General features: G+C 47.4%; 1 protein-coding gene across 1 annotated transcript; it reads left to right on the top strand.

Annotated features, from left to right (window-relative positions):
- Positions 1 to 1,653: 1,653 nt before the first annotated feature.
- On the top strand, positions 1,654 to 25,989 carry LOC142661646 (uncharacterized). The gene is made up of 5 exons (XM_075839066.1): positions 1,654 to 1,806; positions 18,150 to 18,206; positions 19,321 to 19,608; positions 20,626 to 20,812; positions 23,353 to 25,989. Exons 1-5 carry the CDS (start codon positions 1,752 to 1,754, stop codon positions 23,465 to 23,467), a joined length of 702 nt encoding a protein of 233 aa, XP_075695181.1. The 5' UTR covers positions 1,654 to 1,751; the 3' UTR covers positions 23,468 to 25,989.
- Positions 25,990 to 27,444: the final 1,455 nt, after the last annotated feature.

Below are 27,444 nucleotides of genomic sequence, written 5' to 3'. Positions count from 1 at the left end.
TCATTCTCACATTCGCCTCATTCCAGTACAGAGGGGTTTTTGTTTTTTTGTTTAGTGTTTTTTGGCTCGGTGCCGTGTCGCCTGCCAGACTCGGACAATTTCAGGCAGTTGGTGATTCTTTTTTTCATATTGACCTCATTGAGTGTTGAATTTTTTTAATGGTATATATATATATATATATATATAACAAAAAAAAAGCTTCATTGTAATGATGGGGGTAAGGAAACAGACAAGTGAGCCCTAATCTACCCGCCACTCAGTCCCTGCCTACTTGCAACGACCCGCCCTAGGCGACGGGGTACAACTGGGCGGCGGTCCCTACGCTCAATAAGTGCATGACAGACAACAGACAAGGGTACACAGAAGCAAGGGAAAAGGGGCAGTTGCCCACGGGAACACCGTGAGCAACAAGAGTGGTGAACGAGCCGAGTCAAACCAGGAGTGTACGAGGTACCAAACGCAGAGCAGGAGAGTAGTCAGTAAAGCCAGGGTCAAACCAGGAGTGTACGAGGTACCAAACGCAGAGCAGGAGAGTAGTCAGTAAGCCAGGGTCAATATGAAGCAGGGTCAAATAGTTCAAGAAGCTGCAGCAGGGCCAGGAAACCACACGAGAAGAATCACAAGCAAAGGAGGAACAGGAAAGGCAGGTATAAATAGACAGAGGGCGGGAGCTAACTCCGTCTGGCCAGTCTGTGATAGGCTCTCCCACTCCTAAGCCTGCCATCCTGAGTGGTGGAAGATTGAGTCAGTCTCACAGACATAGAAGCAGGTGCAGACTGATTACCTATGGGAGTATACACAGAAGCTGTGCCTGGCAGATCCTTAACATTCATACTTACTTGTAGCCATGGCGGCACGTCCCTCTGCCGACCTGCAGCCCGGTCTCCTGGGAAGACGTATCATCCAATGTGACTGCTGCAGCGGTCACATAGGATGAAACTTTACCCCAGGAGGGCGGCCTGGAGGAAGAAACACAGAATTCTGGGTAAGTATAAGATTTTTTTTCTAAGTTGCGTTTTTTGTGGCGGAATCACTGCGCATCTCCCGAAAAAATCGCAACATCTGCTAATTGTTGTGGATTTGACCTCCTATTGAATTAAACGGAGAAAACTCGCAACAAATAAGCAGCGGATACAAAAATACATACCGCTCATCATTTACGCAGCGTGTGGAGGAGTTTTTTCTATCTCATCCCCTCTGCTGCTAATTTATTACGCTGCAGATTTTTTGCCGAAAATTCTGTTGCGCAAAATGCGCAGCTGATCCGCCCAGTGTGAACCGACCCTATAAATTGTGGGATTTTCCACGCTGACGTTACACCGTATACGTGGTGTGAATTTAGCCGTACCCATATTGCGTGCAATGCTCTGCAGCCTCGAGTCACTAGACCTTCAGACTTTTCTATATCAGGTCAGTGTGATACTACAACTCCCAGTGTGATACTACAACTCCCAGTGTGATCTGTAAAGCAGAGGCTGATTACTGCATCATGCTGGGATTTGTAGTTCCATAACATTTGATCTCCAGAGTCAAAGATTCCTGATTGTACAATTTCTGTGACGTACATGTTCTGCTCTGGTAACCACGCCTCGCACAGGACGCCTCATGATTTGTCATTTCCTAGTTGCTGTTTTAGTCTTTGCCAGGCTGCAGACGAGTCGCATGTATCTCCTTCTTATATCCAGATCCCTACATTTATAGGGACACGGTGGGTCCATCTGCACCCCCGGATTCCAGGATCGGTGGCACACATGGAGAAGATATCTTTCAGCCTACCCGTTAACTTAGGAAGAGTCTTCAAGCCAGGTATTGTCTCCACTTGTTTCTTCTGTATTGTTGTAATCAGTTGATACATTGTTGCATTTCACACACATGTTACAATTTTACAAAAGTGTCAGGCTGGGTTCACACGAGCATGTTCGGTCCGTAAAGGACGGAGCGTATTTCGGCCGCAAGTCCCGGACCGAACACACTGCAGGGAGCCGGACTCCTAGCATCATAGTTATGTGCGACGCTAGGAGTCCCTGCCTCGCTGCCGGACAACTGTCCCGTACTGTAATCATGTTTTCAGTACGGGTCAGTAGTTCCAAGTAGAGGCAGGGACTCCTAGCGTCGTACATAACTATGATGCTAGGAGCCCGGCTCCCTGCAGTGTGTTCGGTCCGGGACTTGCGGCCGAAATACGTTCCGTCCTTTACAGACCGAACATGCTCGTGTGAATCCAGCCTTATCTTCCCTGATGAGACGGGGCTCGTCCACACGTAACGGAATTGCTGCGTATTTTCCGTCCGGAATATATATATATATATATATATATAAGCAGAATTCAGTAGCAGCAAAGTGAGTGAGATTTAACACATGTCATCCATACGTTGCGTAGAATTTCCAAACAGAAATTCACCTGCGGTGCGTATATTTCGGACAGCAGCGTGTCAATTCCTGCTGCGGATGTGGACTGAATTGCTGCGAGGAGACGTCACCATCTCCCGTCATTGAGAAAACACAGCAAAATCCGCACAGTTTTCTGCAGTAATTCCATTACATGTGGACAAGCCTCTAACAGATGTAGCAGAGCTGAACTTGATATTAGACACACCCCTCCTGGTGTGAGCCAAAATGTTTTTTTTCCGGATGTTATTTTGCACTGTAATGAAAGCTCTGCTACACGTGTACTGGATAGATCACATGCGTGTAACCCCGCGGGGAGACCGACACCTGTGAACTATTCGGATTAGTACCAGTGCAAATGACTATTGTAAAGTCAACAACCCTGACTTGACAAACTTTTTTTTCGCCATTGATTTTAAAAAGCCATAAGTTTTTATATTCTTCCATCGATGTAACCGTCTGAAGTTACGAGGGTACAGATCATGTTTAGTCTTACACGGGACGGTACTATGCGATGATCTTCTGATGGCTTATATAATCTTTTTTGTATACTTAGTATAATAAAGCATTACTGTCTGTCAGTGTAAAACTGACAGGCATTCTATTCGTGTGCGCTTTTGGCCTAGAGCTTTGGCAGGGCTCTTTATTGCCTTGACAATCCATCGGCGGTCTGCGATCACATTCACAGGCCACCGTAATTATTATTATTATTTTATTATTATATTATTATTTTATTATTATTATTATTATTATTATTTTATTATTATTCTTTTATTATTATTATATCATTATTATTACTATTATTATTATTATTTTATTATTATTTTATTATTATTTTATTATTATTATATAATTATTATTACTATTATTATTATTATTAATAATAATAATAGTAATTATAATGATACACTGTAGCTATGGGTTTAGCACGGGGCGGGGGCAAAACACATCTGAGTGGGCCCCCAAAGCATTTTTAGAACTGCAGAGGCGCATCTGGCAGGGTTCGGCTTATGTAATCCGTGTAGTTTGCTGTGCTACTGTTTCTGTAAACTTCCATATAAGTGAATGGGTGTTACGCAAACAGAATAGCATAGCGAGCTACACTATAGTGCCTAACCACACAGTATAATGCCCCCATAGTGCCCCCACACAGTATAATGCCCCCATAGTGCCCCCACACAGTATAATGCCCCCATAGTGCCCCCACACAGTATAATGCCCCCATAGCTGCCTCCACACAGTATAGTGCCCCCATAGTGCCCCCACAAAGTATAATGCTCCCATAGCTGCCCCATACAGTATAATGCCCCCATAACTGCCCCCACACAGTATAATGCCCCCATAGTGCCCCCACACAGTATAATGCCCCCATAGTGCCCCCACACAGTATAATGACCCCATAACTGCCCTCCACACAGTATAATGTCCCCATAGTGCCCCCACACAGTATAATGACCCCATAGCTGCCTCCACACAGTATAATGCCCCCATAACTGCCTCCACACAGTATAATGCCCCCATAGCTGCCCCCACACAGTATAATGCCCCCATAGCTGCCCCCACACAGTATAATGCCCCCATAGCTGCCCCCACACAGTATAATGCCCCCATAGCTGCCCCCACACAGTATAATGCCCCCATAGCTGCCACCACACAGTATAATGTCCCCAAAGCTGCCCCCCCACAGTATAATGCCCCCATAACTGCCTCCACACAGTATAATGCCCCCATAACTGCCACCACACAGTATAATGCCCCCATAGCTGCCCCACACAGTGTAATGCCCCCATAGCTGCCACCACACAGTATAATGCCCCCATAGCTGCCCCCACACAGTATAATGCCCACATAGCTGCCCCCACACAGTATAATGCCCCCATAACTGCCTCCACACAGTATAATGCCCCCATAGCTGCCCCCACACAGTATAATGCCCCCATAACTGCCTCCACACAGTATAATGCCCCCATAGCTGCCCCCACACAGTATAATGCCCCCATAACTGCCTCCACACAGTATAATGCCCCCATAGCTGCCCCCACACAGTATAATGCCCCCATAACTGCCTCCACACAGTATGTCCCCATAGCTGCCTCCACACAGTATAATGCCCCCATAGCTGCCCCCACACAGTATAATGTCCCCATAGCTGCCCCCACACAGTATAATGCCCCCCATAGCTGCCCCCACACAGTATAATGTCCCCATAGCTGCCTTCCACACAGTATAATGCCCCCCATAGCTGCCCCCACACAGTATAATGCCCCCCATAGCTGCCTCCACACAGTATAATGCCCCCATAGCTGCCTCCACACAGTATAATGCCCCCATAGCTGCCTCCACACAGTATAATGCCCCCATAGCTGCCTCCACACAGTATAATGCCCCCATAGTGCCCCCACACAGTATAATGCCCCCATAGCTGCCTCCACACAGTATAATGTCCTCATAGCTGCCCCCACACAGTATAATGCCCCCATAGCTGCCTCCACACAGTATAATGTCCCCATAGCTGCCTCCACACAGTATAATGCCCCCATAGCTGCCTCCACACAGTATAATGCCCCCATAGCTGCCCCCACACAGTATAATGTCCCCATAGCTGCCTCCACACAGTATAATGCCCCCATAACTGCCACCACACAGTATAATGCCCCCATAGCTGCCCCACACAGTGTAATGCCCCCATAACTGCCCCCACACAGTATAATGCCCCCATAACTGCCTCCACACAGTATAATGCCTCCATAGCTGCTCCCACACAGTATAATGCCCACATAACTGCCACCACACAGTATAATGCCCCCATAGCTGCCTCCACACATTATAATGCCCACATAACTGCCACCACACAGTATAATGCCCCCATAGCTGCCCCACACAGTGTAATGCCCCCATAACTGCCCCCACACAGTATAATGCCCCCATAACTGCCTCCACACAGTATAATGCCTCCATAGCTGCTCCCACACAGTATAATGCCCCCATAGCTGCCCCCACACAGTATAATGTCCCCATAGCTGCCCCCACACAGTATAATGCCCCCATAGCTGCCCCACACAGTGTAATGCCCCCATAACTGCCCCCACACAGTATAATGCCCCCATAACTGCCTCCACACAGTATAATGCCTCCATAGCTGCTCCCACACATTATAATGCCCCCATAGCTGCCTCCACACAGTATAATGCCCCCATAGCTGCCTCCACACAGTATAATGCCCCCATACAGTATAATGCCCCCATACAGTATTATGCCCCCATAGCTGCCTCCACACAGTATAATGCCCCCATAGCTGCCCCCACACAGTATAATGCCCCCATAACTGCCACCACACAGTATAATGCCCCCATAGCTGCCTCCACACAGTATAATGCCCCCATAGCTGCCCCCACACAGTATAATGCCCCCATAGCTGCCCCCACACAGTATAATGCCCCCATAGCTGCTCCCACACAGTATAATGCCCCCATAGCTGCTCCCGCACAGTATAATGCCCCCATAGCTGCCTCCACACAGTATAATGCCCCCATAGCTGCCTCCACACAGTATAATGCCCCCATAACTGCCACCACACAGTATAATGCGCCCATAGCTGCCTCCACACAGTATAATGCCCCCATAGCTGCCCCCACACAGTATAATGCCCCCATAACTGCCCCCACACAGTATAATGCCCCCATAACTGCCACCACACAGTATAATGCCCCCATAGCTGCCTCCACACAGTATAATGCCCCCATAGCTGCTCCCACACAGTATAATGCCCCCATAGCTGCCCCCACACAGTATAATGCCCCCATAGCTGCCCCCACACAGTATAATGCCCCCATAGCTGCCTCCACACAGTATAATGCCCCCATAACTGCCACCACACAGTATAATGCGCCCATAGCTGCCTCCACACAGTATAATGCCCCCATAGCTGCCCCCACACAGTATAATGCCCCCATAACTGCCCCCACACAGTATAATGCCCCCATAACTGCCCCCACACAGTATAATGCCCCCATAACTGCCACCACACAGTATAATGCCCCCATAGCTGCCTCCACACAGTATAATGCCCCCATAGCTGCTCCCACACAGTATAATGCCCCCATAGCTGCCCCCACACAGTATAATGCCCCCATAGCTGCCCCCACACAGTATAATGCCCCCATAGCTGCTCCCACACAGTATAATGCCCCCATAGCTGCCCCCACACAGTATAATGTCCCCATAGCTGCCCCCACACAGTATAATGCCCCCATAGCTGCCCCCACACATTGTAATTCCCCCATAACTGCCTCCACACAGTATAATGCCCCATAGCTGTCCCCACACAGTATAATGTCCCCATAGCTGCCTCCACACAGTATAATGTCCCCATAGCTGCCTCCACACAGTATAATGCCCCCATAGCTGCCCCCACACAGTATAATGCCCCCATAGCTGCCCCCACACAGTATAATGCCCCATAGCTGCCTCCACACAGTATAATGTCCCCATAACTGCCTCCACACAGTATAATGCCCCCATAACTGCCACCACACAGTATAATGCCCCCATAGCTGCCCCCACACAGTATAATGCCCCTATAGCTGCCTCCACACAGTATAATGCCCCCATAACTGCCTCCACACAGTATAATGCCCCCATAGCTGCCTCCACACAGTATAATGCCCCCATAGCTGCCTCCACACAGTATAATGCCCCCATAGCTGCCTCCACACAGTGTAATGCCCCCATAGCTGCCACCACACAGTATAATGCCCCCATAGCTGCCCCCACACAGTATAATGCCCACATAGCTGCCCCCACACAGTATAATGCCCCCATAACTGCCTCCACACAGTATAATGCCCCCATAACTGCCCCCACACAGAATAATGCCCCCATAGCGGCCTCCACACAGTATAATGCCCCCATAGCTGCTCCCACACAGTATAATGCCCCCATAACTGCCTCCACACAGTATAATGTCCCCATAGCTGCCCCCACACAGAATAATGCCCCCATAGCGGCCTCCACACAGTATAATGCCCCCATAGCTGCCCCCACACATTATAATGTCCCCATAGATGCCCCCACACAGTATAATGTCCCCATAGCTGCCCCCACACAGTATAATGCCCCCATAGCTGCCTCCACACAGTATAATGCCCCCATAGCTGCCCCCACACAGTATAATGCCCCCATAGCTGCTCCCACACAGTATAATGTCCCCATAGCTGCCCCCACACAGAATAATGCCCCCATAGCTGCCTCCACACAGTATAATGCCCACATAACTGCCACCACACAGTATAATGCCCCCATAGCTGCCCCACACAGTGTAATGCCCCCATAACTGCCCCCACACAGTATAATGCCCCCATAACTGCCCCCACACAGTATAATGCCCCGATAACTGCCCCCACACAGTATAATGCCCCCATATCTGCCACCACACAGTATAATGCCCCCATTGCTGCCTCCACACAGTATAATGCCCCATAGCTGCCTCCACACAGTATAATGCCCCATAGCTGCCCCCACACAGTATAATGCCCACATAACTGCCACCACACAGTATAATGCCCCCATAGCTGCCCCACACAGTGTAATGCCCCCATAACTGCCCCCACACAGTATAATGCCCCCATAACTGCCCCCACACAGTACAATGCCCCCATAACTGCCCCCACACAGTATAATGCCCCCATATCTGCCACCACACAGTATAATGCCCCCATAGCTGCCATCACACAGTATAATGTCCCCATAGCTGCTCCCACACAGTATAATGCCCCCATAGCTGCCATCACACAGTATAATGCCCCCATAGCTGCTCCCACACAGTATAATGCCCCATAGCTGCTCCCACACAGTATAATGCCCCATAACTGCCTCCACACAGTATAATGCCCCCATATCTGCCACCACACAGTATAATGCCCCCATAGCTGCCTCCACACAGTATAATGTCCCCATAGCTGCCCCCACACAGTATAATGCCCGCATAGCTGCCTCCACACAGTATAATGCCCCCATAGCTGCCTCCACACAGTATAATGCCCCCATAACTGCCCCCACACAGTATAATGCCCCCATAGCTGCCTCCACACAGTATAATGCCCCCATAGCTGCCCCCACACAGTATAATGTCCCCATAGTTGCCCCCACACAGTATAATGTCCCCATAGTGCCCCCACACAGTATAATGCCCCCATAGCTGCCGCCACACAGTATAATGCCCCCATAGCTGCCTCCACACAGTATAATTCCCCCATAGCTGCCCCCACACAGTATAATGTCCCCATAGTTGCCCCCACACAGTATAATGTCCCCATAGTGCCCCCACACAGTATAATGCCCCCATAGCTGCCTCCACACAGTATAATGCCCCCATAACTGCCCCCACACAGTATAATGCCCCCATAGCTGCCCCCACACAGTATAATGTCCCCATAGTTGCCCCCACACAGTATAATGTCCCCATAGTGCCTAACATAGTTACATAGTTTGTAAGGTTGAAAAAAGACACATGTTCATCAAGTTCAACCAAGGGATGGGAAAGGGGAAGTAAAAATTTCTACACATAGGAGCTAATATTTTTTTGTTCTAGGAAATGATCTTTGCCTTTTTTGCAGCATCTCCTGTCCCTGCTGTGACGGCTCCTGCGGTGACTATTCCATAGATTCACAGTTCTCACAGTAAAGAAGGCTTGTCGCCTCTGCAGGTTGAACCTTTTTTCTCCAGACGGAGGGAGCGCCCCCTTGTTTTCTGAGGGGGTTTTACATGGAACAGGATTTCACCATATTTGTTGTATGTGCCATTCATATATTTATATAAGTTAATCATGTCCCCCCTTAGTCGTCTTTTTTCAAGACTAAATAGGTTTAATTCTTTTAATCTTTCCTCATAACTTAGATTCTCCGCGCCCCTTATTAGCTTTGTTGCTCTTCTTTGTTTTTTTTCCTCCTTTCTATGAACTGGAGCCCAGAACTGAACTGCATATTCTAGATGAGGCCTCACTAATGCTTTGTAAAGTGGTAATATTATATCCATGTCCCGCGAGACCAGGCCTCTATAATACACGACAATATCTTGCTGGCCTTTGAAGCAGCTGATTGACATTGTGCTGTTATTTAGTTTATGATTTACAAGTTCACCCAGATCCTTCTCAACAAGTGACTCCCCCAGTGTAGCTCCCCCTAGGACATATGATGCTGTAGGTTGTTGGTACCCAGATGCATAACTTTACATTTATCTACATTAAACTTCATTTGCCAACTGGACGCCCAAACACTCAGTGCATCCAAATCCGCCTGCAATTCACAAACATCTTCCATAGTCTGAACTATATTGCATAGCTCGGTGTCATCTTCAAAAATAGAAATCGTGCTATTAATCCCATCCTCTATATCATTAATAAATAATTTGAATAATAGTGGTCCCAGCACTGAACCCTGGGGTCACCACTTATAACCGGGGACCATTCAGAGTAGGAATCATTGACCACAACTCTCTGGATACGGTCCTTGAGCCAATTCTCATTCCAATTACAAACAATACTTTCTAAACCTATAGTCCTTAATTTACCCATTAGACGTCTATGAGGGACAGTGTCAAATGCAACACTATTAAAATGACCGGCTTAGAGAGGTATATTATGCCTAACAGGGATGGGGTGAGCTGTCCCTCATTCAAGTGAACCTCATAGATTGAAAAAAACAATACAACCCATGTGTGATCGGATAGTAGATGGGAATGAAGGGGAAATAATACATCAAGTATCGATTAGCAAAGGTGGAGTGCACAGTAGGGTAAACTATGCGGTAATGTCTATATGCCCAAGGCACGCCACTAAACTATATGCCAATTGATACCTGTGGATTAGTCTGGTTATGACCGCTTTAATAACACCGGGAAGGTGTTAAGCAACCACAAACCAATGGCTTAACCAGATCTCGGCAACTCACTCACACACCCACATACTCCAAATACAACGTGGTGCCGAATGATCATCGTGACACTTACAACCCGATGGTAATTTTCTTCAAGAAGGTCCTGAAGTTCTGATTGGTGAGTGGAACTATAATGATTAGTTCTGACATGACTGGTGTATTGTAATGGCCGGAAGGAGGTGAAGGGAAAGTGAGCCCTAATCTACCCACCGCCCTGTCCCTGCCTACTTGCAACGACTCGCCCTAGGCGACGAGGTACAACTGGGCGGCGGTCCCTACGCTGTCTAAGTGCACAGGAAAACAAACAGGGAACATGCAAGGGAAGGGGCAGTAGCCACGGAACGCCACGAGGAAACGGAGCGGCGAACGGACAGACAGGACCAGGACGAAGTGAGTACACCCAAGCGGGCAAGGAGACAGAAGCAAGCCAGGGGCAAAGCAAAGCAGGTCAAGCAGAACTGCAGCAAGGCAGAAGCACGGCAGAAGCAGGCTGGAGCAAGCAGCAGTGGGGCCAGGAATCCAAAAGAATTACAAGCACTGAGGGAGAGAACAGGGCAGGTAATAAAGGACAGGGGGCGGAGCTAACTCCGACAGACCAGGCCGCGATAGGCTCTCCCACTCCTGAGCCTGCCACCCTGGTTGGTGGGAGATGGTGTCAGTCGAACAGGTCTGGCCTCAGGTGTGGATTGATTAATCCCAGGAGTATACCTAGATGAAGTACCTGGCAGATCCCTAACAGTACTCCCCCTTTTATGAGGGGCCACCGGACCCTTACTAAGGGGACCCGGTTTAGTGGGGAAGAGAAGGTGGAACCTCCTGATCAATACCCCAGCGTGAACATCACGGGCAGGTACCCAAGTCCTCTCCTCCGGCCCGTATCCTCTCCAATGGACCAGGTACTGGAGGGAGCCCTGGACCATCCTACTGTCCATAATCTTGGCCACCTCGAATTCCACCCCCTCAGGGGTGAGAACGGGAACAGGAGGTATCCTCGAGGGGGACCAGGACGGGGAGCAGCGTTTAAGGAGGGAGGCATGGAAGACGTCATGTATGCGAAATGATGGGGGGAGCTCCAGACGGGAGGATACAGGGTTGAGGACTTCAATGATCTTATAAGGTTCAATAAATCGGGGAGCAAACTTCCTGGACGGGACTTTAAGGCACATGTTCCTGGACGACAACCAGACCAAATCCCCGACGACAAACCGGGGGTTAGCAGAACGTCTACTATCCGCCTGAATCTTTTGTGCGCTCTGGGACGCCTCTAGGTTCTTCTGAACCTGGGCCCAGACGGTGCACAGTTCCCGATGAACATCCTCTACCTCAGGATTATTGGAACAACCAGGGGAGACGGAGGAGAATCTTGGGTTAAACCCGAAATTACAGAAAAACGGGGAGACCCCTGACGAGTTACTGACCCGGTTATTCAAGGAAAATTCAGCAAGGGGAAGGAATGAGACCCAATCGAATTGACAGTCAGAGATGAAACACCTTAAATATTGTTCCAGGGATTGGTTGGTCCTTTCCGTTTGGCCATTAGTTTCGGGATGGAAGGCGGAGGAGAAGGACAGATCAATCTCCAACTTTTTACAAAAAGCTCTCCAAAATAAGGAAACAAATTGTACCCCTCTGTCAGAAACGATATTGACTGGGGCCCCATGGAGACGCAGGATGTGTTTCACAAACAAAGAAGCTAACGTCTTGGCGTTAGGTAGCTTCTTAAGGGGCACAAAGTGGCACATCTTGCTGAAGCGGTCGACTACCACCCACACCACCGACTTGCCCTGAGATGGAGGCAAATCGGTGATAAAATCCATGGAGATATGGGTCCAAGGTCTCTGGGGAATGGGCAAGGAACGTAGTAGGCCCGCAGGTCGGGACCTAGGGGTTTTGGACCTAGCGCAAACCTCACAAGCGGCGACGTAAGCCCTAACGTCTTTAGGCAACCCAGGCCACCAATAGTTTCTGGTAATGAGGTGTTTGGTGCCCAAGATGCCAGGATGACCAGATAGAGCGGAGTCATGGTTTTCCCTGAGTACCCTCAGCCGGTATTGCAGGGGAACAAACAGTTTGTCCCCAGGGACGTTCCCGGGAGCTGCACCCTGATCAGCCGCGATATCAGAAGCTAAATCAGAATCCGTGGCAGAGACGATTATACCAGGGGGTAAAATACAAGCAGGATCCTTCTCAGAAGGAGGATTGGCCATGAAACTACGTGACAGAGCATCAGCCTTAATATTCTTGGACCCAGCCCTATAGGTAACCAAGAAATTAAATCTGGTAAAGAATAGTGCCCACCGAGCTTGTCTAGGATTAAGCCTCCGGGCCGATTCTAGGAAAACCAGATTCTTGTGATCCGTAAGGACCGTTACCTGGTGTCTGGCCCCCTCCAGGAAGTGCCGCCACTCCTCAAAAGCCCATTTAATGGCTAGAAGTTCGCGGTTGCCAATATCATAGTTACTCTCCGTGGGCGAAAACTTCCTAGAGAAGTAAGCACAGGGGCGGAGATGGGTGAGGGAGCTGGTACCCTGGGACAAGACGGCCCCCACTCCCACCTCGGAAGCGTCAACCTCCACAATAAATGGCTCCTCTTGGTTGGGCTGAATCAGCACGGGGGCCGAGATAAAGCACTTCTTGAGGGTCTCAAAGGCCTGGACGGCCTCAGGGGGCCAATGGAGGACATCAGCACCCTTGCGGGTAAGGTCCGTAAGAGGCTTAGCGACGACCGAGAAGTTGGCAATAAATCTCCTGTAATAGTTGGCGAACCCTAAAAAACACTGTAACGCCTTAAGGGAGGCAGGTTGGACCCATTCCGCCACAGCCTGAACCTTGGCAGGGTCCATGCGGAATTCATGAGGAGTGAGGATTTGCCCTAAAAATGGTATCTCCTGTACCCCAAAGACACATTTTTCAGTCTTAGCAAACAGATTATTCTCCCGAAGGACCTGGAGCACCTTCCTGACATGCTCCACGTGGGAGGACCAGTCCTTGGAAAACACCAGTATGTCATCAAGGTATACAACAAGAAAATTACCCAGGTACTCTCTCAGGATTTCATTAATAAAATTCTGGAAGACAGCAGGGGCATTACACAACCCAAAGGGCATGACCAGGTATTCGAAATGACCCTCGGGTGTGTTGAACGCAGTTTTCCACTCATCCCCCTCTTTGATGCGGATAAGGTTATACGCCCCCCGTAGATCGAACTTAGAAAACCATTGGGCTCCCTGAACCTGATTAAAAAGATCCGGAATCAAAGGAAGTGGGTACTGGTTCCTTACGGTGACCTTATTCAGGTTACGATAATCAATGCACGGCCTAAGACCACCATCCTTCTTCCCCACGAAGAAGAAGCCAGCACCTACAGGAGAAGTCGAGGGGCGAATGAAACCCTTGGCCAGGCATTCTTGGATATATTCCCTCATAGCTTTACGTTCAGGACATGAAAGATTAAATATCCTCCCCTTAGGAAGCTTGGCACCAGGCACCAAATCGATAGCGCAATCGTAATCTCTATGGGGGGGCAACACCTCGGAGGCCTCCTTAGAAAACACATCGGCGAAGTCCTGAACAAACTCAGGAAGCGTGTTTACCTCCTCCCGGGGAGAAATAGAGTTAACAGAAAGACATGACATAAGACATTCACTACCCCATTTGGTAAGCTCCCCAGTATTCCAATCAAACGTGGGATTATGCAACTGCAACCAGGGAAGACCTAATACCAGATCGGACGATAATCCCTGCATCACCAGTACAGAGCACTGCTCCAAATGCATGGAGCCAACCAAGAGTTCAAAAACAGGAGTATGCTGAGTAAAATAACCATTAGCAAGGGGAGTTGAGTCGATTCCTACTACAGGGATAGGATAAGGTAAATCAATACAAGGCATCTTTAGAGACATAGCAAATTCCACAGACATGATATTAGCAGATGACCCTGAATCCACGAAAGCACTGCCCGTGGCAGCCCGGCCAGCAAACGAGACCTGAAAGGGAAGCAAAATTTTATTGCGTTTCACATTAACGGGAAATACCTGTGCGCCCAAGTGACCTCCCCGATGATCACTTAGGCGCGGAAGTTTTCCGGCTTCTTATTCTTGCGCCTGGGACAGGTGTTCAGTAGATGCTTGTCGTCCCCACAGTAGAAGCAGAGACCATTCATTCTGCGAAACTCCCTACGTTGTCGAGGGGACATGGAGGCCCCCGAGTTGCATAGGTACCTCCGAGTCCTCCGTGGAGGGGCGAGGAGACGGGACCTCGGGGGGGATCGCAGAAAAGTCAGAGGGGAGCACACTGAAGCGTTCTAGCTGACGTTCCCTGAGACGTCGGTCAAGTCGTACTGCTAGGGCCATAACCTGGTCAAGGGAGTCAGACGAGGGGTAGCTAACCAGCAGATCCTTCAGGGCGTCAGATAATCCTAACCTAAACTGGCACCTTAGGGCCGGATCGTTCCACTGAGAAGCTACGCACCACTTCCTAAAATCAGAACAGTATTCCTCAACCGGTCTCCTACCCTGACGTAAGGTCACCAGCTGACTCTCGGCTAAGGCAGTCCTGTCAGTCTCGTCGTAAATGAGTCCGAGGGCAGAGAAAAAACGATCAACAGAGGAAAGTTCAGGGGCGTCAGGAGCCAAGGAGAAGGCCCACTCTTGGGGCCCTTCCTGGAGTCGGGATATGATGATACCCACCCGCTGGTTCTCGGAACCTGAGGAGTGGGGCTTTAGGCGGAAATACAGTCTGCAACTCTCCCGGAAGGAGAGAAACGTCTTACGGTCCCCTGAGAACCGGTCAGGTAACTTGAGGTCAGGTTCTAGAGGTGAGGTGAGGGGTACTACTAAAGCAGCGTCACCCTGATTGACCCTTTGGGCCAGGGCCTGGACCTGTAGGGAGAGGCCCTGCATCTGCTGGGCCAGGGTCTCAAGGGGGTCCATGATGGCATCAGCGTAGGAGAAATGGTAGACTAGGTAAGGGCTTGTAATTATGTAGTGGCCGGAAGGAGGTGAAGGGAAAGTGAGCCCTAATCTACCCACCGCCCTGTCCCTGCCTACTTGCAACGACTCGCCCTAGGCGACGAGGTACAACTGGGCGGCGGTCCCTACGCTGTCTAAGTGCACAGGAAAACAAACAGGGAACATGCAAGGGAAGGGGCAGTAGCCACGGAACGCCACGAGGAAACGGAGCGGCGAACGGACAGACAGGACCAGGACGAAGTGAGTACACCCAAGCGGGCAAGGAGACAGAAGCAAGCCAGGGGCAAAGCAAAGCAGGTCAAGCAGAACTGCAGCAAGGCAGAAGCACGGCAGAAGCAGGCTGGAGCAAGCAGCAGTGGGGCCAGGAATCCAAAAGAATTACAAGCACTGAGGAGGAGAACACAGCAGGTAATAAAGGACAGGGGGCGGAGCTAACTCTGACAGACCAGGCCGCGATAGGCTCTCCCACTCCTGAGCCTGCCACCCTGGTTGGTGGGAGATGGTGTCAGTCGAACAGGTCTGGCCTCAGGTGTGGATTGATTAATCCCAGGAGTATACCTAGATGAAGTACCTGGCAGATCCCTAACATGTATATACCATTATGTCATAATCATGTAATTTTGTATATTTGCTATGTTGTATTGTTATTTATTATATATGTATTTGCACTTGCACTTTATGTATCAATTTTTGGATTGTATTTGATACCGTATAACACATGGATACAATGGATTTTCTGCACTTTACACTTTATTTGTATTTTAATGAGATTAATTATGTAAATGCTTTTTGCTCCATATCAACTGCTATCACTCAGTGCGTCACTGCTTGACAAAGGTCCTATTGTTGGAGTGCTGCAAGATTTCTACTTTTGTATATTGCTCTGTCCTTGCATCGGGACAACTTGCTTGGACCTATACATCTACACTTAGTGAGTGCTGCTGCTTTCTGTTGTTATAAATATATATATATATATATATAAACAAATAAAAATAGAGGCAAGAAGTATTATACCTAAAAACAAATGATAGATTTTGTTGAAGAATAGCAAAGTTTATTATACATAAAAGCACAAGAGTAAATATTCAACATAAAACAAAGAACAGACAACGCAGGGGGCAGGGCAGGAGCGTACTTAGAAATCACGGGGCCCCAGCAAAAGTCGTAATTGCCCCCCCCCCCCCAGAAAAACAGTGTCACAGTTCACAATAATAATTTTTGGTAGTGTACACTGTAAAAGTAGCCTGGCCGGGATGAGAATATCGCAGGAAGACAACCTGAAACAATGATACAAAGTATTTACTGTAAATGTAATTAATGTACGGGAAGATACCAGAATTGGAGGTTTAAATGTATTTGCTGCCTGAGGCGGGGGAGAGGGGTCTGGGGAATACCCGGCCAGGGAAGGAGCAGCGCACATCAAGTTCCAACACTCAAAAGAAAAGGTCAAATGCAAAACTTAGGGTATGTGCACACACACTAATTACGTCCGTAATTGACGGACGTATTTCATTTCGGCCGGAAGTCCCGGACCGAACACAGTGCAGGGAGCCGGGCTCCTAGCATCAGTTATGTACGACGCTAGGAGTCCCTGCCTCGCTGCGGGACAACTGTCCCGTACTGTAATCATGTTTTCAGTACGGGACAGTAGTTCCACGGAGAGGCAGAGACTCCTAGCATCGTACATAAGTATGTTGCTAGGAGCCCGGCTCCCTGCACTGTGTTCGGTCCGGTACTTGCGGCCGAAATACGTCCGTCAATTACGGACGTAATTAGTGTGTGTGCACATACCCTAACAATGATTAACAGATCCTATATAGTGACAATTCATCAGTGTGACGCGTGCCGCTCCGTGACGCCGTGTGCTTGCCTTGTTATGATGGCAGCCGGCCAAGCGGCAGCCGCCACCCGCAGTGTGCAGCCCTCACTCTGCGGCAGGACAAGGAGCGGCCACAACCCAGAATCGCAGGTTACGGGATGTTCAGGGGCCCCGCTTAGCAGTGATACTTTTTAATACTTTTGAACCAAAATTATTTGTTTTTGCATCATCGCCTTCCAATAACCAAAACGTTTGTATTTTTCTGTCGATGTCGCCATACGCTGTTTGTTTTTTTTGCTGGGATGAGATATAGTGTTCGTCGGTATTATTTTAGGGGACGTGGAACTTATTGATTAGCTTTTATTATTATTTTGGGGTCAATGGAAAAAATAACAATTTTGTCGTTGTTTTGTGCGTTTGTTTTTTTTATGGCGTTTAATAGTTCATTCTGATCGCGGTGATACCATATAGGAGTATTTTTATTTACAAAATGTTATCCACTGGCAGTAATCAATGAATGTTCCTACCGAATAACAGCAAGCAGAGATCTTGAAAACCGTGAGGAATTAATACAGGAAGCTTATTGGAACATTGTATCACTTTTAATTATGCAAAAAATGACATTAATTTGCTGAAACCGGAATATACAACTTTAACCTCATATTTTTGCTCTTTTTCTTCATGCGTGGGATCTTCCTGGTGCGATGTCATATGCTTTACCCTCAGAGCCAATCAGCACGCGTCTTACACACAAGCTGAAACAGAGAGACTGCCGTTTCAACCCTTTTCTTCCCCTTCCCCCTCCTCCCTGTTTCTGTTTTACACTAGATGGATTTTTTGGGGGCTGAGGAGGATTCTGAATATTTTTAGAGGCTGGGATATTGGGAGCTCTGGGCCTGCGCTCCTATATTCACATACTCGTCATTATATAACAGGACATTATAAGGCAGGTGTAATATATAATAGTCTATATGACATTCATTTGCTCAGGTGTCATCATTCTGTAACTATGGCTGCTTCTTTTTTTTTTTTTTTTGACAGAAGGCTTCCTCATATCTCTGGTTTTGATGATTCTGACCGCCACACAGTTAGCACAAGGTAAATGGTCTATGTTTAATTATATGTCCCATCTCAAAAAATCACAGAAAAAAAGCCATACTAAGGCCCTATTCACACTGAGTTTTTTGCAGGCAGAAAATGTTTGCACCACAGGCATTTTTTGACACTTTTTTTTTTACGCGTTTTTTTCCGCGGAAAAAAGGAAAAGGAAAGAAACCGAGAGCAGTTTTTGCCATAAAACGCATCAAAAACGCATCTCCCATTGATTTCAATGGGGTTTTTGAGGCGGAAAACGCCTCAAGATAGGGCATGTTGCTGCTCTTTCCCGAGAGCGTTTTTTTTCCACTCGCAGGAAAAAAACGCCTCCACCTCCCATTGAAATCAATGGGAGGTAATTACGGCCGTTTTTTGCCGTGGCAAAAAAAACTCTGTGTGAACAGGGCCTAAGGCTTCGTTCACATTTGCGTCAGGGCTCCGACTGAAATAAACAGAAACCATAGGTTTCTGTTTGCATCACTTTTGATTTTAATGGTGACGGACCCGGTGCGAATGGTTTCCGTTTGTCACCGTTGTGTAAGGGTTCCGTCGTTTTGACGGAATGAATAGCGCAGTCGACTACGGTACTGATTTTGTCAAAACGTTGGAACCCTTAAACAACGGTGACAAGCGGAAACCATTCGCACCGGATCCTTCCTCCATGGAGCATTGTGCTTGTCTGCATCCGGTTGGGATCCGGCGGGTGAGCTTGCCCTTGTATCAGAAAGTCAGGCTTTTCTGTGATTTTTTTTTTTTTTCCAGTAACAATTTGTCACCTTTTTCTGTGGTTTGTAAATATATCTCAGCTCAGTGTAAAATGATTAGCTGTGAAGTGATGGGCTACATATGAAAAGAGCTTCCAATACTAGTGACACCATGACAACACTTCCTGCCACTTCTGCTCACATTTCTTTTAGGGCGTGTAAAACTCTGAGCAAGCCGTTTAAATCCAGTTTTCTTTTTTTTCTAGCACAGATGTGAATGTTTGCTGTATGATGCATTGTCTCTGGAATGACATTGACCTTTTGAATCACAGGAAGTGTTGTCATGGGGACACTGATACATTGTAACATTCCTATGCTTTCAGTTTTTTACTGCCATTACTTTTTGTCTGCAGCTCCCCCAGGGCAGGCGCTATGGCAGCAGTTCAGCTTCTGTAAGACGGACGGATCTCTATTCAATAATGTTTTGACCGTTAAAAACATGGAGGACCGGAGCCGCGAGAATTGTTCATTCAACTTTACGACCACTCCGCTCTTCTACAACTGTTCCCTGTCCGGATCTTTGTTATTTGCGAAAAATGGATCATGTATAGAAATGCTGACGGAGGACCTGGAGACCAAGACCTGGGGAATAGAGTATGGAAATCATCCGAATGGACATTCACTGATAGCAACTCCTGGAGGTAAGAAGGATTTATCTGGTGTGATCTGCCCAAAACGTCACCCTGAGCTTTCCATTCCCATGTGGAGCTCCCTCCGTGTCATAACTGAACACTACATGGCGGCAGCACAGAGTATTTCAGCATTTATTGTGAATGAAGACAAGTGGGAAGTCATGTAATGGCAGTTACATAGCCGAAAAAAGCTGCATTTCAGAAGCACAGAGTATGTCAGGAGAGGAGTGTGCTGATATAGTGAGAGGTCACACACTGTGTGTCACATAGTGGAAAGAGCAGGATCTCCAGCAGCACAGAGTATGTCAGGAGAAGTGTGATATCTAGTGTGATAGCTAGTGAGAGGTCCTATACTGTGAGTCACATACTGGAATCAACAGTATCCCAGCAGCACAGAGTATGTCAGGAGTGTGCTGATATAGTGAGAGGTCACACACAATGTCACACAGTGGAAGAAGCAGGATCTTTAGCAGCACAGAGTATGTCAGGAGAAGTGTGATTATGTACTGGGAGGTCACACACTGTGTGTCACATGGTGGACAGAGCAGGATCCTCAGCAGCACAGAGTATGTCAGGACAGGAGTGCGGATGATTTAATGGGAGGTCACATAGTGGAATGAGCAGGATCACCAGCAGCACAAAGTATGTCAGAGTAGTGTGATTATCTAGTGGGAGGTTACACACTGTGTGTCACATAGTGGACAAAGCAGGATCCTCAGCAGCACAGAGTATGTCAGGAGGAGTGTGATTATCTAGTGGGAGGTCACACACTGTGTGTCACATAGTGGACAGAGCAGGATCTCCAGCAGCACAGAGTATGTCAGGAGGAGTGTGATTATCTAGTGGGAGGTCACATACACTGTGTGTCACATAGTGGACAGAGCAGGATCTCCAGCAGCACAGAGTATGTCAGGAGGAGTGTGCTGATCCTGTCCACTCTCGTGATGATGTTGGATCTCGGGTCTCTTGTTACTTTGATGTAATCTGTGGCCACTTTTAGGATTGAACACAAGTTTTATTTTTCAGAGATGCAGAACGAAACTACAGTGATGAACAAAATATCCGCCTACTGCCATCCTCCTGACACGACCGCAGAGCCACGACAGAAGGACAACCCCCATATCCTGAAGATAATTGCAGGAGTTCTCGTACCTGTTGTTGTTCTCGTTTCTGCAATTTTCTTACTGTATAGATTCTGCGAAGACTTTAAGAGGTAACGTCCACATTTTACATTTCATGAACTTTACCATTGAAGTCTCAAGTGTAAAAACGATCCCATAGAAAATCGCCCGACCCTTGACCCAGGTACCCAAAAAATTATTTGTTCAATGTATGCAGGAGGGCTGCATACACTGACACTGATGGCACTGGGGCATGCATACGTGTTAGGCCTTATTCACACGAACGTGTATTACGTCGTGCTACGCGTGTATCCGCTGCGTAAAACTCACGACATGTCCTATACTTGTCCGTGTTTCGCGCAGCACGCACCCATTGAAGTCAATGCAAATCAATGCAATGCAATGCAAATTCCGCACGGCACACGGAAGCACTTCCAGGGGATGCGCATGATTCGCGCTACAGTTGTTAACTGGTTCCCGACCGCTGGCTGTGTTTTTACGGCCTGCGGTCAGGGTCCTTAAAACCCGAGCCATAGACTTTTTATGGCTCGGGTTTTAACTTGCTGCCCGCGCAATCGGGCAGCTGAATGTCGGGTCTCCGGCTGTCAGTGACTGCCGGGGACCCTGAGGAGAGGATAGAAGCAGCTTTCGCTGCTTCTGTCTTCTCTGATGACTGTCTTTTACACAGCGCTCAATGAACGCTGTGTATAATAATAGAGGCAGCGGCCGCGCCGCTGTCTCTATTCGTCCCGGTGATCATGTGACTGGTCACATGATCGCCGGGTGCCGTTACTGACAGACTGTTGCTGGGTCTTACTAGACCCGGCACAGCCCTATTAGTCACAATCGTCACTGTGAGAGGGCTGATTTCCCCTGTAACTGGGGCTGCTGTGCAACTCCAGATACAGTGGAAAAACATGGACCTTTGAGGGACAGACCATAGTAATAAAAAGATAGTAAAGTGCAAAAAAAAATAAAATAATAAATACACATAAAATACCCACCCCAAAAAAAAAACGTTCCCCCTCCGCCAATCATTGTTGTAACGCTAGCGCTGACCCAATTTAATATATTAAAATTTACGGTAGACAATGATGATCACAAATAAAAGGTCTATTTTAGGGTAAAACGTTATTACCAAAAAAAAAATAGCTGAAACGTAAAAAAGCTTATTTTTTTACTATTGTTTTCAAACTTTATGAATAAAAATTCTAAAATAGCAAAAAAGGTGTGTATAAAAACGCTAAAAAATGAAACCTGCATTGTCTACGGAAAAAACGTCGCAAAAATCACGTCGTTAGCCCAACAAATAAAAAAGTTATAGCCATTTAACTAACACGTGCTAAAAATGGCTAAACGGTGTCTGGTCCTGAAGGCGCAAAATAGCCCGATCCTGAAGTGGTTAAAGAAGTGAAGGGAAACATAAAAGCCCCTCCTTCTTTACTGTGTCGTATCATAAAAACATAGTGTGATAATGACGCGAAAATCTCCCAGCCACGCACCATGTACAGATGCCACACTGAACTTTTGCGCGCGCAAAACGCACACGCTGATGTGAATCTGGCCTTATGCTGTGAAAAAAACCTTCATAGCCCGGGAAGATGGTGGTCCCCTCATGATGACAACCCTCATATCCCCTCATGATGACGACCCTCATGATTATGACCCTCATGTCCCCTCATGATGACGACCCTCATGTCCCCTCATGATGACGACCCTCATGTCCCCTCATGATGACGACCCTCATATCCCCTCATGATGACGACCCTCATGATGACGACCCTCATATCCCCTCATGATGACGACCCTCATGATTATGACCCTCATGTCCCCTCATGATGACGACCCTCATGTCCCCTCATGATGACGACCCTCATGTCCCCTCATGATGACGACCCTCATGTCCCCTCATGATGACGACCCTCATATCCCCTCATGATGACGACCCTCATGATTATGACCCTCATGTCCCCTCATGATGACGACCCTCATGTCCCCTCATGATGACGACCCTCATGTCCCCTCATGATGACGACCCTCATGTCCCCTCATGATGACGACCCTCATGTCCCCTCATGATGACGACCCTCATGTCCCCTCATGATGACGACCCTCATGTCCCCTCATGATGACGACCCTCATGTCCCCTCATGATGACGACCCTCATGTCCCCTCTGCCAGGAATGCCCCATTGGCACACACTATGGACTTGCATAAGAGAAGCCAAAGTGTGATAGTATTTCGTGAGTTCCAGACTATTTTTGTAGCATGCCGGATTATCAGGATTTCCAAACCAACAGACTCCTTCTGCATCACTATTATTACCATTGTGGTTCTTCATATGAACGCCACGTTACGTCTTACAGTATTGGGCCCGTGGTCTTGAATCCGGCAGGGGCAACATCTGCAGAGAGGTTGAATTTCTTGCATGGGCTTTTGAGGGATTTTTTCCTACAGTTGTGTTCCGATGAAAATGTCTGTAGTGTTTATATGTACAACGGAGGGACAACGGAGGGACAATGGGGTCCACGGTCAATAGGAATGTGTGTATCGTATCAGATAATATCTCCAGTTCAGGAACAGACTCGTTGGGGCCATTTCTCTTCACATTTTTTTTTTATTACTTTGACAGGTGGGTCAGGTTACTCGTATCTTCTCTTGTAGGAAGCGGTACCATCAATGCCACCGAAACGGGCACCAACCCTAATGCCAACAGCACACCATTGATCCAGCCTTCTGCAAATTGACGTGTCACTGGAACTCTCTGCAATGGGGAAACGTAATAATTACATCACCCGTTAGTAACCCCGTAACTGGAGGTCCTTCACAGACGGCTTTGTAGAAGACTCGATTCTATGTTCTTTGTGTTCTTCTTCTTCTTCTGGATGATTTTTAGGACATTTACCTCTTTTTAGAACCATGAATTAATCCTGTTTTTTGGGAACAAGCTTCATAACGTTGACTTGAAGCGGTGATCTGGTTCAGAAACACTCCTTTAAAGTGAGGTCCACTCGTTGGGAACCATCTTCTGCTAGCCAGCGCTGCTAGGTTCAGTTCTGGTAAGCTCTAGTGTCCGTTGACATCAAGGGATGCCCATTGATACCGGACAGACACCTTGAGAAAAGGTAACATTTTTTATTTTAAATGCATTGTCCATAAATTTTCCGGAATGCAAATCTCCGGGATTTGCCTCGAACCGTGGGCAAAGACAGCCCATAGTTGATGAAGACCAAAAAGGAGTTTATATTATAGAAAAATGCAAACGGTAAGACGAGAAGTCCCCGGCTGCCCCCCAACCTCAACTTAGGGTTCTGGCCGCTATCCTCCTCTCCATGGATGCCAGGATTGGAAATTCTTTTTTTTTTTTATTGCCCTAAGACTTTAAGTAAAAAATTAGAACCACCGAAGTCCAATGGGACAACCCCCGTTCATTTAACCTTCTGACGATCATTCGGGATGCCGTTGGATCAGCTCCAGAGAAGACGGAGAAATAAATCAATACTCAGGTCCAGTTGATGGCCATCCATGTGATGCATGGACTAGCTGGGTCCACTTGGTGCCTCGTGTAGAGGAGCCTCCTATATTAAGGTCTTGTGACCTAACAGGTAATATTAGGGGTTGTCTGGAGAAGACATATTTAAGGGGTTGTGGAGAATTAAAAAAAACATGGCAGCTTTCTTCCAAAAACAGTGCCACCTCTTTCCATGGGTTATGTCTGGTATTGCAGCCCAGCTTTATTGAACTGAATGGGGCTGAGCCGCAATACCACATACAACCTGTGGACAAGTGTGGTGTTTTAGGAAGGAAGAAGCCATATTTTTCTAATCCTAGACAACCCCTCTAAAGCTGGCCATACACATCACAGATGTCAGCCAACATCTAGCTCTTCGACACCCACGTAAACATACACATTTGGATCAGCTGAGCGTGCGTGCTTATCACATTAACCCTGAGTTAACAAAGCCTCAGGCTTGGGTACACATTAGATTGTTGACCATCCACTATATAAAAACCAGTAGGATCTGCCAACAGTTACTCAATGTGTATGGCCATCTTTACTTTGCCCTAAAGTAGCATGTGATTTTAAAATGTAACAGTGTATCTAAAAGAAAATGAAGCAAATCTTCTCTGGTTTTGTGTCTACAGCTATAATGTGTCTCCATGGTAACAGACTACAAGCAACCTCAGTGTAGTCTGATCCTGCAGTCATACTCCCATCTGATCTTTATTATTTTTTTTCTTTACATACATTTAGTAGGATAGCAGGAAGTAGAGGACAGAGAGTAACATATGACTGCCGGATCAGACTACACAGAGTTGGTTTGTAGTCTGTAACCATGGAGACACACAGGTTTGCATAGGAGTTGTAGATGTGAAACAAAAAGATTTTTAATTAAGATTATTTGCAAAGTTACTTCATTTTTTATCTTAGATGCTCTGGAACAATGGATAATAATGTGAAGTTGGGTCTTCACTGGAAGCTGGCCATACATGGCTCAATATATTGGACACTTTTTTGATCATTAACTAACCAGTGTCGGACCTTGGGTGTACTAGAGGAAAATTTTTTCTCAGAGCCCACCTTGCAGTGGACCCATCGGACCCTGGCACCATTGAGCCCTTCTGATGATTGGAAGGGTTTAGGCAAGGACATTTTCGTGTTGAAAAACCTTGTGATGACGCAATTCTTCCCCTTGCCCACTAGGGGCTCATGCACACGGTGCATTACAGATCTGTGTTGTAAAGATGCCCAATATTGCACCCGTAGACTGTTATGGGCCCATACTGTACCTCCATGAGCCTCTGATTTTACATGGATGCACACAGAGGTTATTTCTCACAGATTCATATGGAACCTATGAAAAAAAAATAAAAATTGGGTGCCGCATTATGGAGGTATTTTCCTATAGAAACATTGCTCCTAGGGGGAGGGATACGGTGGCTCACAGAGGCACCAATCAGCGGTACATGGAGTATCTATGGGCCCATAATAGGGTGCGCCCTACAGGGCTTTACCATGTGCATGACATCTACAGGAAAGAATTAGACCCTAGCTGTGTTAGTGGGGGGTCTATGAACCAGAAGATGCACCGCCACTCATTGGCGTCAGGTAGACATCTCTGACCATTGGCAGCTCAAAAACTATGTGTATCATTGAAAACTTTTTATTTATTTTTTGTTATGCGTTTTTATACATTTTCTAAATGGACATTTATCAAAATTTTTTGCGGTGCAGCTGCTATATATGCACTAAACATAAAAGCTGCATAGCGCCACTATAAGTTGAATCCGTCAGTCTCGCAGCGGTCTTACACCGAATATAACCCGAATACCGATCACATCTGAATTTCTGAACTCAGTATAAGGGATATTCTATGTGTAAGAGGCACGCAGGAGCTGCTGTCCGACGAGCCGCCTGTCCAGCAACTGACGGACTCAGTTTACAGCGGCGCTCTGCAGCCTTTATGTCTAGTGCGTACATAGAAGCTGCTGTGCAAAAAATGTAAGAACATTTCAATTTGAAAAGATGTAGAAAAACACATAACACAAACATTTCATTAAAGTGTAGCTAAACGTTTGACAAACCTCTGACATGTCATAGTGACGTGTCAGAAGTTTGGATTGGTGGGGGTCCGAGCACTGAGACCCCCAACGATCACTAGAATGAAGCAGCTGAAGGTCTCGTGTGAGTGGTCAGCTGCTTAGTTTCTGTTCGGCTTTTTCCGGAAAGCCGATGTATCGGAGTACGGGCTCATAGACTTTGTATTGAGTCCGTACTCCGATACATTTATTTCCGGAAAAAGCCGAATAGACACGAAGCGGCTGAGCGCTCACACGAGACCTTCAGCTGCTTCATTCTAGCGATCGGTGGGGGTCTCAGTGCTCGGACCCCCACCAATCCAAACTTCTAGCGTGTCACTATGACATGTTAGAAGTTTGTCAAACGTTTAGCTACAGTTTAAGAAAATAAAGGTTACAAATATTTACACAGCCTTTAAGGTTATGTTCACACGTCACGGCCACAGGCAGATCCGAAGTGGATTTTTTTTAGAAAAATCTGAGGTTAAAATCCGCAGCGGATTGGCACACGGGTTTGCTCCATTGATAGGGTATGTTCACACAGGGCGGATTCGCTGCGTAAAAGCACACAGCGTATCCACCGTGTGCGCTGCGGAGAATTCCGGACGAATCGCCATGATTATGTAGCCATGGTGACGCGTCCCTCCGTCGTCCTGCAGCCCGGCCTCCTGGGATGACATTTCATCCCATGTGACCGCTGCAGCCTGTGATTGGCCTGTGAAACAACATCCCAGGGGGCCGGCCTGGAGGAAGAAACACAGAATTCTGGGTAAGTATAAGATTTTTTATTTTCTGAGTTCTGTCTTTTGCGGTGGAATCGCTGCTTTTCCGACGCAAAAAAAACGAAATCTTCTATTTGTTTTTCGGGTTTTACCCCCCGTTGAATTCAAGGTGGAAACCCGCAACACAAAAGCAGCGATGACACAAATACAATTGACATTAAAAACCGCACCGCAGGTCAATTTCTGAGCGTTTATTCCACTCATTTTGCGCAGCGTGTGGAGATTTTTTTCTATCTCATCCACTCTGCTGCTACTGTATTATGATCCGGATTTTCCGCAACGAAATCCGCAGTATTTACGCTACGTGTGAACTTACCCTAATTCAATGGATCAAATTTGCGGCTTTTCAACGCGGAATCGGC

This window comes from Rhinoderma darwinii, chromosome 10, assembly GCF_050947455.1.
Source record: "Rhinoderma darwinii isolate aRhiDar2 chromosome 10, aRhiDar2.hap1, whole genome shotgun sequence".
Lineage (NCBI taxonomy): Eukaryota > Metazoa > Chordata > Amphibia > Anura > Rhinodermatidae > Rhinoderma > Rhinoderma darwinii.
This window is presented reverse-complemented; position numbering and strand designations above follow the sequence as displayed.

What these genes read in the sequence shown, in the direction of transcription:
- LOC142661646 (XM_075839066.1), top strand. Translation starts at nt 1,752, where the DNA reads ATGGAGAAGATATCTTTCAGCCTACCCGTTAACTTAGGAAGAGTCTTC. An exon ending in CGCCACACAGTTAGCACAAG is followed by an intron (nt 18,207 to 19,320) that starts GTAAATGGTCTA and finishes TTTTGTCTGCAG; the next exon opens with CTCCCCCAGGGCAGGCGCTA. An exon ending in ACTGATAGCAACTCCTGGAG is followed by an intron (nt 19,609 to 20,625) that starts GTAAGAAGGATT and finishes TTTATTTTTCAG; the next exon opens with AGATGCAGAACGAAACTACA.